At 34.4% G+C, this 18,971-nt stretch overlaps 1 protein-coding gene across 1 annotated transcript; it reads right to left on the bottom strand.

Annotated features, from left to right (window-relative positions):
• Positions 1 to 6,930: 6,930 nt before the first annotated feature.
• On the bottom strand, positions 6,931 to 10,229 carry LOC143612434 (protein IQ-DOMAIN 10-like). Its single transcript, XM_077086421.1, has 6 exons — positions 10,104 to 10,229; positions 9,872 to 10,000; positions 9,490 to 9,720; positions 8,663 to 8,776; positions 8,405 to 8,554; positions 6,931 to 6,969 (listed from the first exon to the last, which is right to left on the bottom strand). The coding sequence occupies exons 1-6, from the start codon at positions 10,176 to 10,178 to the stop codon at positions 6,931 to 6,933; spliced, it is 738 nt and encodes a 245-aa protein (XP_076942536.1). The 5' UTR covers positions 10,179 to 10,229.
• Positions 10,230 to 18,971: the final 8,742 nt, after the last annotated feature.

Genomic DNA, 18,971 nt, shown 5'->3' with positions numbered 1-18,971 from the left:
AAAAATCACTGATTTGTTCGAAAACGAATCGGGTCGTCGGAGCTAGGGTTTGGGACAAGATTGAAGAAACCAAACCCTAGAATTGAGAAACGAATCGAATCCTATAAGGAATTGGATACTGAAACCAGATCTGGTGAGAATTAGGGTTTGGATTGGGGGAAAATGGAGATCAGAATTCAGACGGAACTAGGGTTTTTCAGGTTGTAACATGATCTTGATTAGTGACGAAAGGGGGAAAAATTAAAAAATTGAAATGATAATAATAATAAAATATAAAAGATGGAAAATAATAATAATAAACATAAAATGAAAATAAATGATAAAATTACTCGGTGGTCGAAAGGTTGAAATCGAATAAATCATTCCACTCGGAGGATATAAAATTGGCTTTATTATTTACTACTAGATTTTATCTCCTGTATTACGGGGGTTGTTTTACGTTATTCGTTTTTAATATTTATATATGTATATTTGGATTTTAATTTTATTTATTGTAAGAAAGTTAATAATTAATACACTTGAGGTTTGATGATGAAATGGTTTTACAAATAAATTATATGTTATAATCCGGTTTAAAAGCTAGCTGGGTTTGGTGATACCCATTACCCGTTTATTTTATTTATTATAAAATTGTTTCTTAATTATAAATAATTTTTTTTTTTTAAAATAAAATAGGATATTAATTTTTAATATATTCATATTTTATAGGATTTTCATATCAAATATTTAATTAGATTATTTTTTAATATAATGAGATGTTATAACCCGTTTAAGAGCTATCTGAGTTTGGTGAGACGTTTACCCGTGAATTCGGGTCAAATGCGTGAGAAGCCTTCATTTACAAATAAAGCAATCTGATGGCTTGAGAGAATGGTTGTTTTACGTTTTTCATTTTTTAATATTTATTTTTTGGATTTTAATTTTCTTTATTGTAAGAAAATTAATAATATACTTAGGATTTGATGATGAAAGGGTTTCATAAATAAATGATATATTATAACCCGTTTAAAAGCTATCTGGATTTGGTGACCAATGACTCGCTTATGTTTTTTTACTATAAAATTGTTTATTAATTACAAATAATATCTTTTTCTTTTTAAATTGGATATTATATTTTAGTATATCCCTATTTTTTAGGATTTTCATATCAAATAATTGGTTAGATTAACTTTTAATTTAATGAGATGTTATAACCCGTTTAAGAGTTATATGGTTTTGATAAGACCCATACCGATGAATTTGGGTAAATCAATGACAGGTCTCCATATAAAAATCAAAAAATCTGGTGGCTTCCATAAAAGGGTGTAGTGACCACATCGCGACACATAGGATTTTAGGGTTTTCGTTTATATATGTTATAGATTTGACAAATTTTATTCATTAAAAAAACTATATTTAAAATTTATATCATATTTGTAACGTCCAACTTTTGTTAAGCATTTAATAACAGAACGTTTTGTTAATAGTTGTGTGTCGTTAAATTAATCGTGTGTTACGTATTTGAGAGTTGGAAGTGGGAGTGAGTGGTGGGACCCATGAAACCCCTATATATATAGACCAACCATTTCTTTTCTTTCCTCCCTTTCCTCTCAAAACACACAAACACACACCCACTCTCTCTCAAGACCCGAATCCATTCTGAGATTAAATTAAGGAAGAGTTTGGTGATTCAAGTGCCTTCAACTGACAAGAATCACGTCCAGATCCTCAAGTTGTCAAGATCTGAACTCGAACCCGCAAGCAAAAGGTGGTTTTTAGTTTAAAATGGTTAAGTTTTATGGTTAGAATCGGCATGCAAACAAATATAATGATAGATCGGGTTGTGAAATGTAAGAAAAATATAAACTTGGTAAGTTATTACCTCTCGGGTGCACTTTGTGATAAAAAGGTGGTGTTTAGACTTTGAGAGATGGGTTCAGGATCAGGTGCATGAGGTCAGAATGTGTCAAAAGTTGGGAAAGAGTAAAATCAGGTCATGAGGAAGAGCCACGAAGTAAAATGGCTTTAAAATGGTAAAAAACGAAGAAAGGAAGGCATTTCGCTTCGCTCAGCCTTGAGAAGCGAAATAGGCATTTCGCTTCGCTCAGGCATGTGAAGCGAAACGCTTCCATGCGAAGCGAAACAGTTTCATGCGAAGCGAAATTCTTCCATGCGAAATTTTATAAAATTCATTTTTTGATGCATTTTTGTTAAAGGACTGTTAATGAAAATAAAATTTTTCCCAGCCAGGGGCGCTGCCCCTTGGACCCTGCTAGGGGCTGCCGCCCCTAGACCCCGCTACCAGGGGCGCTGCCCCCGGACCCCCGTTAGTTAAGGGTGTCATTGACTTAGATGTAAGAAGTAGTAGTAATGGATATTTGACACTCGTAATGCGTTATACAGTTAGCCGTGCACAGTTAAAGAAGGGCATTACTATTAACGGCGAGAGAAACCGACTTCAGGTGAGTTTCTAGCCCCCTTTATCCGTTATATTTTTGGGGCTGTGTGCATACTCCTTTGTGATAGTTGTTAATACACTTAACTTAAGTGGTAAGTGTATGATATGTGTATGTTATATGTATGACTAAGTATTGAATTTTATTATGAAATGTTTATATGAATGAATATGTCATAAGTATGACTAAATATTGAATGTTATTATGGAATGTTTATACGAATGAATATGTATATATACGTATATACATGACCAGAAGATATGTAAAGTATGCATGAACGAAAATGAATGGGTGATCGAGTGACGTGACAGGTATAGTTATTGGAGACAAAGGGACCAGACCCTGACAATATCTGAGACAGAAGGGACCAGACCCTGATAATATCTGACCAGACCCTAATAATATCTGTGATGGTAAAGATAGAATAGCCTATGGTAAATTACAAGGCCTTATGAAAGAAGTATGTAAGTGTGTGTGCATGTATACAAAGTTTGTATGAAAGAAGTAAGAGTAAATAAGGTATGAATACGTATATTCGGATGCGTATGAGTAAAGATATGAATGTATAGTATGTTAAATGATTAACTAGAACTCACTCAGCGTAGCTGACTTTTAGTATGCACGTAGGCAATTAGATTGAGGTAGCTGGCTTGAAGAGGGACACATGGCATGGACGGAAGAGATTGGCATCTACGAAGAAGTGTCATGACTGTTTTAATTAATGTTAATGGAAAGACAATTTGTATGTTAAGACAAAAATGAATGTTTGTAATGTGATGTTTGAAATTTTAAATTATTCCGCGAAAGTTTAAATTAACTTTGATTTTAGAACTGTGTTTATGAGTAAATCCAACATCAAAGTAGGGTTACCGAGAACGGGGCCTTACAATATTGTGATAATGATCATCGGATTTAAGTAATTGGATGGATATAAGCTAATACCATGCGCGTACTTGGTCCAGTGCTCTTTTATAACCGATAGATTACCGTATCAAATTTTCAAATCTTGCTTTTCATTACAGTTTAACATATGTTATGACGTGTTATTGATAAAATATGTGAAACGAAACACATGATCTTTAGAAGATTTGATAGAAAACTTGAATTGCCTCAAAGTCTTAAGGACATAGTTAATCAACAACAAAATATTAACCACTAAAGCTGAATTGAGAACAAAATGTTGAAGATCTATTACAAAATGAAGAAGACAAGAGCTGGGGTTTCTTTGAGAAAACCAAAACAATGAACACTTTAACTCTATGATTAATTCTTAAATGTGATTACTAATTATATCAACCAGCTAAGTCAACTACATCCAAGCAATCCAAGTTACTAATTATATATAGCCTTCTTGACAAAGTAGTCATTCGCCAAATGATCGTATGAAGTTTAAAACTTCCTGTTTACAAAAACTCTTCTTCTCTCATACGCGAAGCTTTAAGAAAAAAGTTTTAGAACTTTAGTTTATTAGTACAAATTTTTCTCCTTAAGAAAAAGGCTTTAAGAAAAGCTTAAATTTTTCTCCTTAAGCTCACACTCTTCTTTTCGCCAAATGATTGTATGAAGCTTAAAAATTTAGTTTATCAGTACAAATTTGGATTGCAACTGTTATAATTTTTGTCAGAAAAAAATCTTGACAATGTTTGATGATAATGAAGAATCTATCTTTTAATTCTCACAATTTTGCAAATAAGTTTTAGAATAGTTGTTGTGTAAAAAGTTATAGTTGAAGTGTTATTTATAGGATGATGAATATCGTATTGATTTGAAAAATTGTTCTTTTTCTTTTTGAATAACGTTTGGAATTACCAGCCTACGTCCAATACACTCAACTACCCAAATGAGTTTTTTTGAGACTGGATGCCAACTTTTCATATTGATTTTGACACCCTAGACTTTACTCACCCAGGAACATTATCAAAGAGGAAACCCACCATTATGAAAAAAAACCCTGTTGAGTCAGGTATCGAACCTTAAACTATAAAGATCCCAAGGCTCAACCATCACTCTCATAACATTAGACCATAATGCCAGTTGCAAAAAAAAAAAAGAAGAAACTAGCTCCAGGGGCGGAGTCACATAATGCGGCCTAGAAAAGAAAAGGCTCGCAGCCCCTACACCTTGAGCGGCGACACCACTAGTGCCAAGGGCGGACCCACATAATGTGGATCATTCCTGGGATTCCATTGTTATTTTTTTAAAAATTTTTAAAGACACTATATTAAATTTTTCATGAACCCCATAATACTAAATACGTGGAACCTAAACTAATGAATATTAGCTTTGGTGTGATGGTAACTTCTTTCTTTTACAACTTAATAGGTCACGCAACTTATTTTTTGTGTCCCTTTTTGTTAACAAAATTCAACTTAATAACAGTTGGTGTTTTTATTTTAAACTAACAAACGGGACTGTTTTCCCCCCTAAGTATGGCATCAGTTGTGACCTATCTGCTTACTTCTTTTGCGTAGATTTAAATGCAAAAGAAGCATTTTCAACAAGAAAGATCAGCAAATACTCCATGAAGCACTTTAAAGTAGTTAGTGGGTGCAAGTATTTTTAAGCAAATAATATCAAGTTGGACATAGAATCATTAATCTCTTATTGATTTTAAGCAAAGTTGACAAGATTACAAAACTTGTTACAAATAATAAACAAGTAAATTACATGATAATTTCTAAGAAGTTACAGTTAAATATGTAAAAACATAATAAATCTTCTTAACCACACAGTTTAGATCAAAAACGGTTTGAGGTGGTTTATGCATCATTATGGAACAATAAAAGAACAAATTTTACTCCTTAAAACGGTGTCTGGTAGCTATAACGGCCAAACACAAAACATTAATTTTATTAACAAATAAATTTTGATTGTCAACTTAAAAGTTTGAGTCCTCATTTTCTTCAAATAATACTCCAAAGAAAACTGATCTGGAAGACCTTTTATAGGATCCCTTCAAACGGAAACCAATTTTATCTTATCATGCTAACCAAAGAGATTAGACATCCATATTTGAGTAGAGATGTATGTCAACCACGAGGTCATGATTATCCAAAGCGAGATATTGGTGGTAGATTAAGACCATTTAATCTCAATTGGTTTAATGGCTTTAATTATTGGTTAAGAGTATAGTGTAAAGACGGATAAAGTATTTTTCTTGATTTGTTACTTCAAGAAAATTGGTTAAAAAGACGCGTTTGTGACCGATGAACATCATGGTTGAAACAAAAAAGAGAGATTAGTTGCTCATGTAGGTAAGCTAAATAGTTATCACAACTTAACAAAACACTTAAATGAGACCTCGTCTCGTCCCGAACAATGACCGACCCGAAAAATTTGAACATCGAAAAAATGAGACCCCTTGAACAAAAATCCTGAGTCCGCCACCGACTACCGCAGTCACCATGTGCGACGTGGTGTTCCATGTGGCACCGCATGCACACGTCAACTCCGTAAAGGGCAAGGGTTACCATACCTATGGCTTTATACTAACCAAAAAACTCTCATTCTAAGGTATCTCTGTTTACATCTTTATCTAAGCTTCTTTAGAATAGAAAATGATGTAGTTTCGGAAGCGATCAATGGCTCGAGAGACTCATGATTAACAAAGACGATAAAATCGAACCATAGGTTCCAAGAACAATGTTCTTATAATCAGGGGCGAAGCTATGAAGGGACCGGGGGTGGCCCCTGTCACTGCCGTTTTCTCCGTTAATAGGGTAAATTTCGTGATTTTTTTCGAAATTTTTTATAGGTATTAAGCGCGGTTACTGCCAATTTATTTTTCCAAAAAGCCACCGGTCACCACAAATTTTTTTTTTTAAATATAATACCCTATCGTTTGATTTTTGTTTATAAAACCTCACGGTTTTTATAAACAAAAGTTATAAAAATTGTAAAAAACTTAGTTTTTAATAGAATTCAAATTTGGAGGGGCTTGTTGTAAATTGTTACATAACATAACTTAAAAAAAATGAAATGTGAATTTTTAAAAAACAATCGCCCTGCTGCTTGGCTTCTTCTCTTCTGCCTGCCTTCTGCCTTCTGAGTTCGCCACCAGCCCACCGCTCCACCGCCGTCCGTCGCTCGTGGCTCGTCCACGGTCGCCGGTCCACCGCAAGGTAATAGTTTATTTTCTCTACCTTTGTGCTGTTAAACATAGTTCAAGGATTATAAAATTAGGGTTTGTAATTGTGAATTGGGATTTGGGGAAATTAGTCAAAGGAAAACACTATAGAATAGTAACCAACTTTCAAGTTTGTTCCAATTAAGTCACTCATAGTTTGTTTTGTCCCAATAAAGTCACTCAATTTTCAATTTGTCTCGATTAGGTCACTTAAATTTCAATTTGTGTTGTAAAACGAGAAGAACAACTACTATATTATCGTAAGTAATACATTTAATGATAAAAAATAAAAAAGCGTTGGTTTTAATGTCGTTTAAGTTGTTTATAAACATATAATATGAAGGTAAAAAAGATAGTTGAGTGACCTAATTAAGCTAAATTTGAAAGATACATTGAAAGTTGAGTGACCTAATTAAAACAAAATTAAAAGTTAAGTGACCTAATTGAAACAAAATAAAATATGAGTGACTTAATTGGAACAAATTTGAAACTTAATTACTATTCTACAAAGTTGTCCTATGCTTGTAATTGATATTGTATGGTGAAATTTTACTCTAACTTACCCTATTGAATCTTCTTATTTAGGTAAATCATGAAAAAGCAAGATACAATTTTTTCTTTTTTCGAAAAAAAGATGATGAACAAACGAGTAAACGCCACAGAGCTTCAACTAGTGAGCCGGTTAATTTTAAAGGTTGCCGAGCTGCTTTGTAATTCTTATTCTAAGGTACTCACCCCACCTCTCGGCTCTCGTATTATTATGAATATTTTAGGTTTAGTTTTTTTAATTGTAAGAACAATCGTTTTTAAATGAATGAAAAAAATTAGATATATAGATGTCATATTGCTTGATCCGACCCGAATCGAACCACCAACCCGAACGAACCACCGAACCGAACCACCGACATGACCCGAACCACCGACACGAACCTAATTGTCGACCCAAAAATTTTTGGGTCCGTGATTTCGATCACCATCGTGGCGAAGCCCAAGCTTCGCCACTGCTTATAATAATAAACTTAATCAAAAACTCAACTAAACAAACATAAGAGTTCAACCCTATTAATAGTTTAAAATAACAAACTAAAAAAAGAGATAATTAGGGAAACGAACTAATCAACAAAATATTAAAAATAGTCTTCATAAATAAATCTACATTGGAAAAGACTCATGTAACAAGTAATTCTATTAAACATATATTTTGAATTTTCTCTTAAGATGCGAGTAACACGTACCGGCTGTTGTGCATCTTCATGTATTCAAAATTTCGAGGTAATGCGTTTTTAATCTTATTAGCTCTAAGAGCACATAAATTACTTGGTTGAGTATGTTCATTACCAGGGCCCGGTTTTTGCAAATAAATTACGTGGGCTACCTATGAATTATTTCGATTTTCGAGTCATTTTAATACAAGAAGGCAATACTCAAATGATAGATCATATAATTATTATTTAGATATTAATATTATAATTTTAAAACCAAAGTGATTAAATTTATCATACACAAAATTTAGCAAAAATTTCTGAAATATGCATTACATCGACCATCAAACTTGATTAAATAAAAGCATAAATCAACCAATGCCCACTATGTGTACACATTAAATAATAAATTATTTGATTTCCGGGAACCATTCTTTTTGATTTTCCATTTGAAACAAACCATATTTTGTAAATTTAAAAAACAAAACATGAAAAAATTGCCAAAATTTTGACAGACTGTCAAACTTTGCAAAATTATCATGATATTGTTTTTTGTTTTCCTCTTTTTGGTATTTTTATTTACGAAAACCAACCCGTTTTGACTTGTTACTCAAGACGTCTACTCTTAGTTTTTCTCGTACTCTGGCCCGCGGAGAGATGATGGGTCGGATCACAACATGACCCTCCAATTTATAAACCACAATCCGTGGCTCGGTCCAGTTCCAACCCCAACTTTCTTCGCTTAAATCATAGTAAGCTTGACCAAAACATCTTGTCGAATTTGGCCTCCACTTCACAAAAAAAACCATTACAATCACAATAACATTTTCAATCACATCAATCTTAAATGCACAAATTTTAAAAAAGATTATGTAAAATATTGTGCGTATGTAGCGTACTTGATGAGAGAATGCATACGCTAAAGCCCGTTCATGGTTGTTCGTTGCTTTCTCTATTTGCTGCACCTTCAATCCGTTTTCCTCCTTTATCACGGGACCGCTCCACCATTTCCTCTGTGACAATGTTTTATAGTTTAAAAGATCTCATTCTATAGGGTTGTAACTATCTTATCTTATCTTATTCTACTAATAAATAAAAATAAAGATGATGTGTCATAATCACATTAAATCCTAATTTCTAATATCTATTCACCTTAATCCATGCTATTCATAGATCATGGGTTAAAATCATTTTGACAATTGAGTTATAAAATAGTCGATTTTTCACTCTAATCTTCTAATATTTCATCCCATTCATACTATCTATTAATGGGTTATGGGCTAAAACCATTTTGACAATTGAGTTATAAAATAGTCACGAAATTAAAGTTAACATATTGATTGAAGATTAAACAAGTAAAAATATGAAAAAGAAGTAGAAAATAGTAACGAACAATCTTTTTAAGGTTGTTTTGTTCTTTTGAGGTCCAGTTTTTTTTTCATGAACATTATATGTTGCATTATTCACGTAACTAGCAGACATGGTTAAAATTTGTTTATATTGGATGACGATTCGAATACTTGTGATAAAACAACAAATATTGCATATAAAAGGATTTTATTAATTTATAAATTTGAGGTTACAGTCTTCTCATTGTTTGTGCATACATTTCATACCTTTAATTTTGTTCATTTATTTCAAATAACAAAACTTATTTTTTTTATTTGACAAATCCGGTGTAATACACGGGTTCAAAATCTAATATATATAATCAATAGTTCAATACCTCAAGTTTTTGAATTTTGGATGCAACTCTCATCCGATCTTGAAGCTTCACTTGCTTCATCCGTCCCTCTGCCACCTTGCAGAGGCGTCGGCCACTAATTTCCGCCTGAATTTTGCTCCAAAAGTGTAATCTTTCAAGAGCCGGTGAAGCTTGCTTTGTAAGAGCATCCACCATTTTGGTCAGTTCCTGAAATCTTGAAACCTGTTTGAGATAACTTAGTGTTTTTTTTGCCTGCCAATTGTTCATAAACAAAACAAAAGTATCATCAAGAATTTTTACTTTTAACACACCGTTAGAAATCGCCTACGTTTGGTGGGTCCCATCTACATCTCAAGTAAATGGGACCCATGAAACGGAAAGGTGAAACATGAACATATTATACCTTATATGCTCGAAACGTAGTTTGGATTCGGGTGGCGGCATATTCTCTGTTAGAAGTAAGAAACTTTGGTTTGTTCACAGTAGGAGCGGTTACCTTTGCAACTTTTGAATCGACGGGATCCTGTTTTGACTTTTGAGGTCAACCGGACCACTTTTGAGTATTAGCAGTCAATTTATGTAATGTAACCTTTAAATAAAAATGCAAATAAGAGCATATATTAGTAAATCATTACCTCAAACTTTTGAGGCATGTTTTCCTTCTTTTTCTTATTGTTGTGTCTCCTCTTAAACCAATCACAAACACCCATTCGTGCCGATCAAATGATATGAAAATCTAGCACAACACCATCATTTACATTATCAATAAAATCAAGAACTTATAAAACATATCCCCCCCCCCCACACACACACACAAATTAACAAAAAGTACCCAAATAACCGACAAAGATTATCAAGAAAACAAGATTATAACAAGATTTTGGCATGCCCACATGAAGTAGTTAGCATGACCAATCCTAAAATCAATAAAGGTTATCAAGTATAACTTTAGCACACTCCATGGAGCAATTAGCACAAGTAAACAATAAGCATAATCTAGAAAAGCATGATTAAATGAAAATTTTGTCACATCCTCATGAAGCAATGAACAAAGATTATGTAAAACAAGTGACAACCCCTATAATTTCCAAAAGTTAATCCTAAAAGCAACAAAGTATTAACAGCATATGACTAAACGATTAATACGAAGATCATATGGTGGGAGTTTCGGGTACCTGAATTGCAGTGATTGAACAGAGAAATAAGTGAATAGGGTGTGCACATAGCAGACTGGACACAGAGGACATTGAAGGTGTAAGTGTAATAATAAGTGAGAAGTTGGAAGGAAGGAGAAGTGTCATGATCCATGACCAATTTTGGAAGGAATTGAATGAAGGCTGGCTTTTTAATTTTAAGGTGAGGAAGGATTCTCAGACACTGACACACGGACTATATTTGTAGGTGCAAGTCTATCATCTCCATAGACTTACTATATCCGAATGTTTGGAAAGTGAAACCTCAACTCTTGCCTATCAAACCTATGTGCGAAATTAAATTATTAGATTTGATGGCAGTTTCTTTTAACTCTATATTGCTAAAAAGTGTTACAATTTTTAGTCTTACTTTGAAAGTATTACAAAATTGAATTATAACTTTGGTTTATATAATTGGGTTAAACTTTGCATTTGCTTGCTTTCGATAGTCCTTTGAGTTAACATTGACAATTGTTTACAGGGACGTTAGGCCATTTCAAATAATAATAATAATAACAACCCCACGTCCCTTCCTATCATGCATCATCCATAGTGAGTGTATGGATCGTAAAACTTAGAGCAACACCAATTTAAAAAACCCGAATGGTTAATATGAAAAGTATAAGGGTGGCACAGAAAATCTCAAGGGGTGGTCAATTATGGCCAAGGATCAGGATCATGTGAGAATTTTTTGAGAATTGAAAATTACGAGAACCATTTTTGGACCACAAAAAAACCCAAAAATAAAAAAAAATCATAAAACAAAAAAAAACACAAAAATAAAAAAAGTAAAAAAAATCAAAGTTCTTATTTATCATCTCGGTTTCTAAAAAAAAAATTCTCTATTTAGCTAAATTATACATATATGTATAATATGTATACGCATGTTTTTTCCTATACACATATGTATAATTTAAGGTAAATGATAATGCACATATATGTACATTACGTAACTAGAGATTAAATGCAAGTATACATATGTGTATAGGTATAATACAAATTAAAAAGAAAAAAAATCGTTTTTTTTAACGAAACCTGAATGAAATATAAGAATTTTGGTTTTTTTATTATTTAAAATTTTCGTTCTTTTTTTTATAATTTTTTAAATATTTTTTAGAGGTTTTTTTAAGTGGTCCAAAATAGTTCTCAAAGTTCTCAAATTGCCAATGATTCTCTTAGGATCCTTACCCTTATGGCCAATACTTGGTATATAAGCAGTGATTTCAAATCTAGAGGTTAATCGTACTCTTGTGAAGATCTAAAGCTCATGGACCAAGTTGAATAACTTGGTGTCAAAATTATCTTTTATTTATTATTAAATAAATTAGAAGTCTAGTTTGATTATGTTTCCTAGTTTGAATAGGAGTTGAATTATGAGTGTTATATAAACCCATCAAAATTTTATTTTTAGTTAGTAGTATGAATTATGTTCTTATTTATTATTAATAAAAAGATTAGCATAAACATTTTATTCAATATCGGATTTAGTGTTCTTGATTCACTTGTCTAAGGTTTAACAAGTGGTATCAGAGCCTAATGATCCGGGTTCTTGTTTTCGACCGGCGGCAATTCTTGATTGCGATAGTAGTTTCCAATCAAAGGCATAAGAAGCACAAAAATCGATCGCATACAAGATACGATTTAAGATCGCTACAAGGAGAAGACCAGAGGCTACTTGAATTTTGATGCGTTTCCGGAAGCGAGTAAAGGTCAGTCCGTGAAGTTGGTTTGTTCAATCGAGCGGAGGTGGTGTTGAAAATAATATTGTCCACCGTCACAAGTATATGCAATTGCAATTATCAAGTTAAGTTTGCAATTCTAAATTTGCATCACCCATCTACGGATTTGTGATCAATAGAAAAGTCAAATTCCAAAAGTGACTTTTGTGATATTTGCCTATGTGCTGCCATAAAATTATTATATGTTGAAGTTGTGAATAATTTTTGTTTGCAATTGTGATTGTTTCGTGGCATTAAAAGCTACAACCGCGTTCTTGCAACCGGTATTAGTTGTTCATAACAGGAAGGATGGCAGAAAGTTGCGTGTAACAAAAAGGTTTTTATATTTGTTGGTTAATCTTTGTTAGTCAAGAAAACCAGAACAATGGCAGAATTACATGTCGTTGGAGGACTCAAGAAATTGAACCCGAGCAATTATAAACAATGGTCGACATGCATCAAATCGTATCTTCAAGGTCAAGATCTTTGGCAGGTAACGAACGGTACCGAGACGAGACAACCCGCGAACGATAATAACGACGGTATCAGGAAATGGCAGGTGAAAGCGGGTCAAGCGATGTTTATCATCAAGACAACGGTTGATAATGATGTTCTTGATCACATTCAAGATCTCGAATACTCAACGCAAGCATGGGATACGCTAGAGACCTTATTCACGAAGAAGAACGATGCTCAATTACAACTAGTCGAAGATGAGTTGATGACGGATTCCCAATGAGATCTTCTGATCACACAATATTTTTTGCAAAGTGACGAATCTACGTCATGAGATTGGAGAACTCGATCCATAGTCTCAGGTTAGCCATGCTCGTATGAAGCGAATACTCATCCACGGTTTAAGGCCGGAGTATCGTAGCTTCGTTACCACTATTCAAGGGTGGGCGATCCAACCGAGTATAACCGAGTTTGAAAATATCCATGCCGGACAAGAAACCTTAGCAAAACAGTTAGCAGGTGTGTCGATTAAAACTGATGCTAAAGTCTTGTATGTCGGAAGAAAGGAGAAGCATTGGCTCAATAAAAATCAAAACCATGATCGTGAGAAAGGCAAGAGTAAGTACTGGGAGAACGACAAGTGTGAACGACCGAAGAAGAAAGAATAGAACAAAAGAGCCGAGTTGGTGTAATAACCAAAATTTTAAACCCATTCGTTAATATATATAAATGCTAATATAGTTAAGGCTTTACTTGTAGAAGAGCCCGCGCGTTGCGGCGGGTGTCCCAACTGATATTAGATTCAATTTTGTTATTATAAATGAATTGAAGTGTAATTGGTTCACGCTTATAAGATTAAAAAAAGACAAATGAAAAATATTAATACCAAGTGCATAACTTTAAAACTTCACAATTTTTAATATATAAGAACTTACAAACTAAAAGAAAAAAGAGAGAAAAAAGTTTACAACTTGAAGTAACCCACACATTTTTTTCGTTCGTGGGCATTCGTCCAAACACAAACATTATAAAATGGACCAGAAGGGTTACATAATGTGGCATCTGTAACAAATACAACATCAGAAAACAACCAGAGTGGATCCGTGTAATGTAGCATCCGTGGCAAACATCACCTGGTTGTACGCGGCTTTCACAAAAAAAAAACCATTGCTGGTCGTTTAAGTGGTAAGGTGGGGAAATTTTCCTGCATTTTTAAGTTTTGAACGATGCAAAACCCAAAGTATAAGATCTCAAAAAGAATGACACATGAAAATGGAAATAGCAAAGAAGATGCAAGACTTAAAAACTATAAAACAAGTCCATCACCCAACTACAACATGCGAAATTTCATGGTAAAAAACTCTAAGTTAACTATTTCAGATGTTCCACAAGCCAGTTACCAATTGCGGGCTCTTTAAATACTTTCAAAGCTGTAGAAAATCAACTGCAAATGAAAACTTAACTAACATTTCTCATTAATAATAAGAGTTTTGCGACAAGATAAATAAAAGGATATTTAGTAGTTACAACAACAAAAGAAAGACTACACTGAAAAACTTCCTATTAGATCCAACAGATTAAAACGAAAACAAAAGAACAAAAAGACATAGTGCTTAATAGGTCGTTTTGGTTTGACCTAGGACCGGTAAAACACTAACATCTTAGTACATGGCAACAAATTGCATTAAAAAAAACATGGAGTTGCAGCAATCCCCCCCACTTCTGAAAGTACAGGATTTGTTGCAGCCATCCTAACAGGCACAAGAGACAAAACCTTCTAACACTTTTTGGAAAAGGTGAAAGGTTTAGCCTCCTATCCAAATGTGTTAGATAAGAACTTGCATAAAATTTAATAGGGTTCTTGACTTTAGCCTATAAAATATCCCCAGAAAAATAATAAAAAACCAAGGACTTAGCTACCATGAATTTTAATAAACACTGATTACAGTCCATGGAGATATAGAGTTGACAGCAATCGATAAGCCAAAGCCGTTTAACTAATGACCAAAAAACGGCTGAAACGGGGCCAAAACCGAACATTTCTGATGTGGCTTCCTTCTTAACCAACCCCGGTTTCGCCACCTGAAAAGCATTGAAAACCATAACATAAAAGCTTAGCGTTTGGATGCATATGTTAAAAGTGATTACATCGGTTTAAATAATCATGTGCAAAGACTCTTGTAATCACTTAAAGGCAAAGGGTATGTGTTGGTACAATAATCTTAAAAGCTAAATGTCATAGTAAATGCTACCGTATTATTGGGTAAAGGAATTAGATGATAGGCGTAGGTTTGACCCTAAATTATGAATACATAATCCAGTTAATCAAAATTTAAAAAGAGTAAATAAAGATTTCAAAGTTTCATGAAAAAATTATAATGATTCAGTTAGCGCATTGTGTTGTTTGTATGTTGAACTCATCATGCAATAGAAACCGAGTACATACTATTGGGTTCACAAAGCAAAGAAACACCTGAGAATTACAATTACACAAAACAATGTAAAATTATTATAAAAATGGCTATAATAACATAATTATAAACATTTCATACCTCTGTGTAAAGGTATAATTAAGGGCATTTGTTTTCTCCACACCTACCCCTACATGGCATATATTTGTACCTGTGAAAAACAATGAATAAATTATGAAGTTCTTCTCCATTAAATTGTAGTCTAGATTATGCTTATAATTTCATACCATGACATATCATCATAGAGCTCACTTATAAAGCAAATTCAACACATGGTCCACTGCCATGATCTAAATTATTGTCAATGTGTCTCTGTTGTGAATGTGCATTAGTAAAAGACAATGTCTATGACAATAAAGACACACACACAACAAAAAAGATGTCAATATTTAAACATCCAAAAAAAAACTTTTCATCAATGTTAAGATGAGAATTTACAGGAGAGTGTGAGTGTCCTAAAGCACCATCAATTAAACCTAATTTTTATGTCTGATGAATAAAATGTCACGCTCTAGAAGTATTTGATATTAACAAAAAACAATCAATAAAGTTGCACAACCGTGAATTCACAAGCTTTAACATATTTTGCTAATTTTCTATCAAATCAAACAAGGTTATAAATTATAGCAAACTTTGAATAAAGCAATAATTTTGGTCAGCCTTTCTCTCATGATTAAGGAATGGTTTTAATAGTTCTATAAACCTACATGAACCATGTAAAATCATATAAGAAACCTGCGCAACACACTCATTTTTAACTCTGTTGAGCTGGTATGCTAATTTCTACATAAAAGTGTAAAATCATGAATATATGAAATGAACACAAAAATAAGGGCATACCAAATGTATGAGCAGATGGATACATGAATCTCTTGTGCATACTGAGATTCCATTTTGTAAAAAATTGTGTTATTATCAGTACACTCGTAATTAACACATCAATCACAACAATTTCCTCCCATTCAATGGCCATAACCGTACAGACACAAAAATCTTCTCGCTGCCACCATCCCTTGGCCTAGCCACCCCTCCACCACCATTGTCCCCCCCCTTCCCACGTACCGTCAAATTGTGCATACCTTCTTTGAAGGAAAGAAGGTTGTGCATTTCACACGATAAGTGATTGATTGAGTTCGCTATACAGTGTATCAATTTTAGTTTCGGAATAATATTAAACCTTGATAGATTCAAATAACAAATTAAAAGTGTACCGTGAGAATGTGTGTGCAGGGGGATTGCTACAGATCGATGGCCGGGATGGAGTGCACAACCTTCAAAGAAGATATACACAATTTGATAATCAATACAAACTCACAAAATTAAACATTTTTAGCATCATAATTATATGCTTTGTGGGTTAATTAAATGGATGGCATCTAACCTTCTAACACTTTGAATTGAATCCATCACCACTGAAATGGCTCAAAGCTTCAAAACTTTGATTGCAAATGCAAGACAATCAAATTGATATGCACATTTAATGAATTAAGTAAATTCAGAACCTGTCAACTCAAGGAAAAGTCAGTTTAACTCTAATTAGATGATAGTGGGAACCAATTAAACTTGAGTTAGCAACAAATAATTGCCAATAATCACAAGAAAGTCAAAACTGGCATCGATCTCGAGTTATAAACCGTACAATTCTTCATCAGTGTTGACAGAGGTTTGGTTGTGGCTGGTGATGAAATTGATAGAGGGAAAGCATGAGTCGTGGTTATTAAAGGCTGACAGGAGCCGTGGTTACTTCAATAATAGGGTAAACCAACTGTCGGTGTTTATAACCGTCAAACCCTTCAATTCATCCGGCGTTGTAAGTCGTTTGTAAACGTCAAACCCTTCGATTCATTGGGATGCTCCGGCGTTGTAAGTCCGGTGTAGTTTGATTGAGCAATTAATATTTAGGCGTTTGAAGTAGGAGACAAAGAGACGCCAAATTGTTTTATAATGCACTAGCAATTGAGCCCGCGCGTTGCGGCGGGTACGTGGGGACGAATACAAAAAGTAATAAACGAAACGAACTATAATATGTTCAAATTTTGTGAATTGTGCATACAAGATTAAAAAATATAGCATATATTAATACCAAAACAATGCAGCAATTGTTGTTGAAAAGTTTCGGTCAGTGAGGCTTTGCGCGCCACCATCACTGCCATTCCCACTTGTCGCCTGAACCTCGAACAGTAAAGTTGCATCACCTTAGTTCATTTTGATCACAAAAGTAAACTATTGCTTCGAACCAAATTTGACCTGAAAAAGGTCAAAACTGCCATGGATTTAGAAAAAAGTCAAAACTTCCAGGATCTTAAATTCCACCATCTTTAAATGGGTTTCACGGGGATGTACCGGACTTCGTTATCCATTTATTTGTGTAATAATATGTTGCTTCCGTCTCGAACCCAAAAATTGTTTAACATACTCTCCCACCTCGCCCCGGACCACAGTTGCTGAAAACCTGGACAGTCAAAAGTCCGAAAAGGGATATCATCAACCGTAAGACAAGTACTGATGCAAACTAAAAGAATTAAGCAATGCAACTAATTTGAACAGATTATATATGCTATGTTTGCCAGTGAGTTTCAACCCAGTTGGTCCATTTTGGTGATTAAATGAAGTTATGGGCTAAAACTATTTTAGGTTGTTTAAGTCAAAGAAAGTCAAACCGGGTTATTTTCCCAACCACCTAGTGTTTAAACCAGTTTTTAAAAGGTAAAATGATCAGGTTTGAGGGGGTTTAAATGTGTTGGTTTGAGGTTTTACATGGTTGGAACCAGTTTTGTTGGTTTTGACCTGGTTAAAACTGATTCGGTGCGGGTTTGACCTGTGTCAAAATATGTGTTTTTACGAACTGGCAACAACCCTATGGTTCATTTCGGCTTCAAGTCTATGAAACAGACACGGTTCCCTTAATCTAGATAAGAAAAAAACGTAAAAATGATTTAATGTTTCCAATATAAAAACCAATTTAAATTTCTAACCAAACAAAAAAAGTAAGGATAATGAAGAGGTAGGTCCCAGCAGAGCCCAGTTGGACCCGCAAGACTCACCTTAAACAGGGACGTCTGCGCAGAAAACAACTGGATCCGCAGGACCAACCATGCTCAGAGACGTGACGTCCTTACGCGCAGTATGCAAGCTGGTCCCGCAGGAAATGCCTCCCAATGGTAAAGGACTCCGCCTGTCCCCGCAGCCTCGGATACAAGCCATTAGGGAAGGCCACCCGCGCAGCAAGGCTACACGCACAAGGCACTTAGCTCTCAATCATTCAGTGTCACCTGAAGGAATGAGCGAAGCCGGGAACAATCCCGCACAAGGGTGGGAGGGGGAATACTCCCGCCCAAATAAGCCAGTCCGTACGATACGGGAAGATCTTATGTACTGTACCTGACGAGGTATGGGAAAAAGATCTGACTAAAGATACGACAGCTTATGGACAACAGTATGGCGAGCAGCATGTTCCTACACTGTATGTCACTATTAGCCGCTGCCTACTCACCAACTCCTGTCATACCACGTGCGTAGCCGGCAGTTGGTGGAAAAGGAATAGTATACAGCAGGCCTGGTCGCTATCAGCCGCTACCTACCCACCAACTACCAGCAGGGCACGTGCGTAGGCTACTGTTGGTAAACAGGAACACTGTTGCAGCCGGCCATACCTCCTTGGAAAC

Source organism: Bidens hawaiensis, unplaced genomic scaffold (assembly GCF_021521415.1).
Source record: "Bidens hawaiensis isolate Kalapana, Puna unplaced genomic scaffold, B.hawaiensis_p1.1 tig00034589_1, whole genome shotgun sequence".
Lineage (NCBI taxonomy): Eukaryota > Viridiplantae > Streptophyta > Magnoliopsida > Asterales > Asteraceae > Bidens > Bidens hawaiensis.
This window is presented reverse-complemented; position numbering and strand designations above follow the sequence as displayed.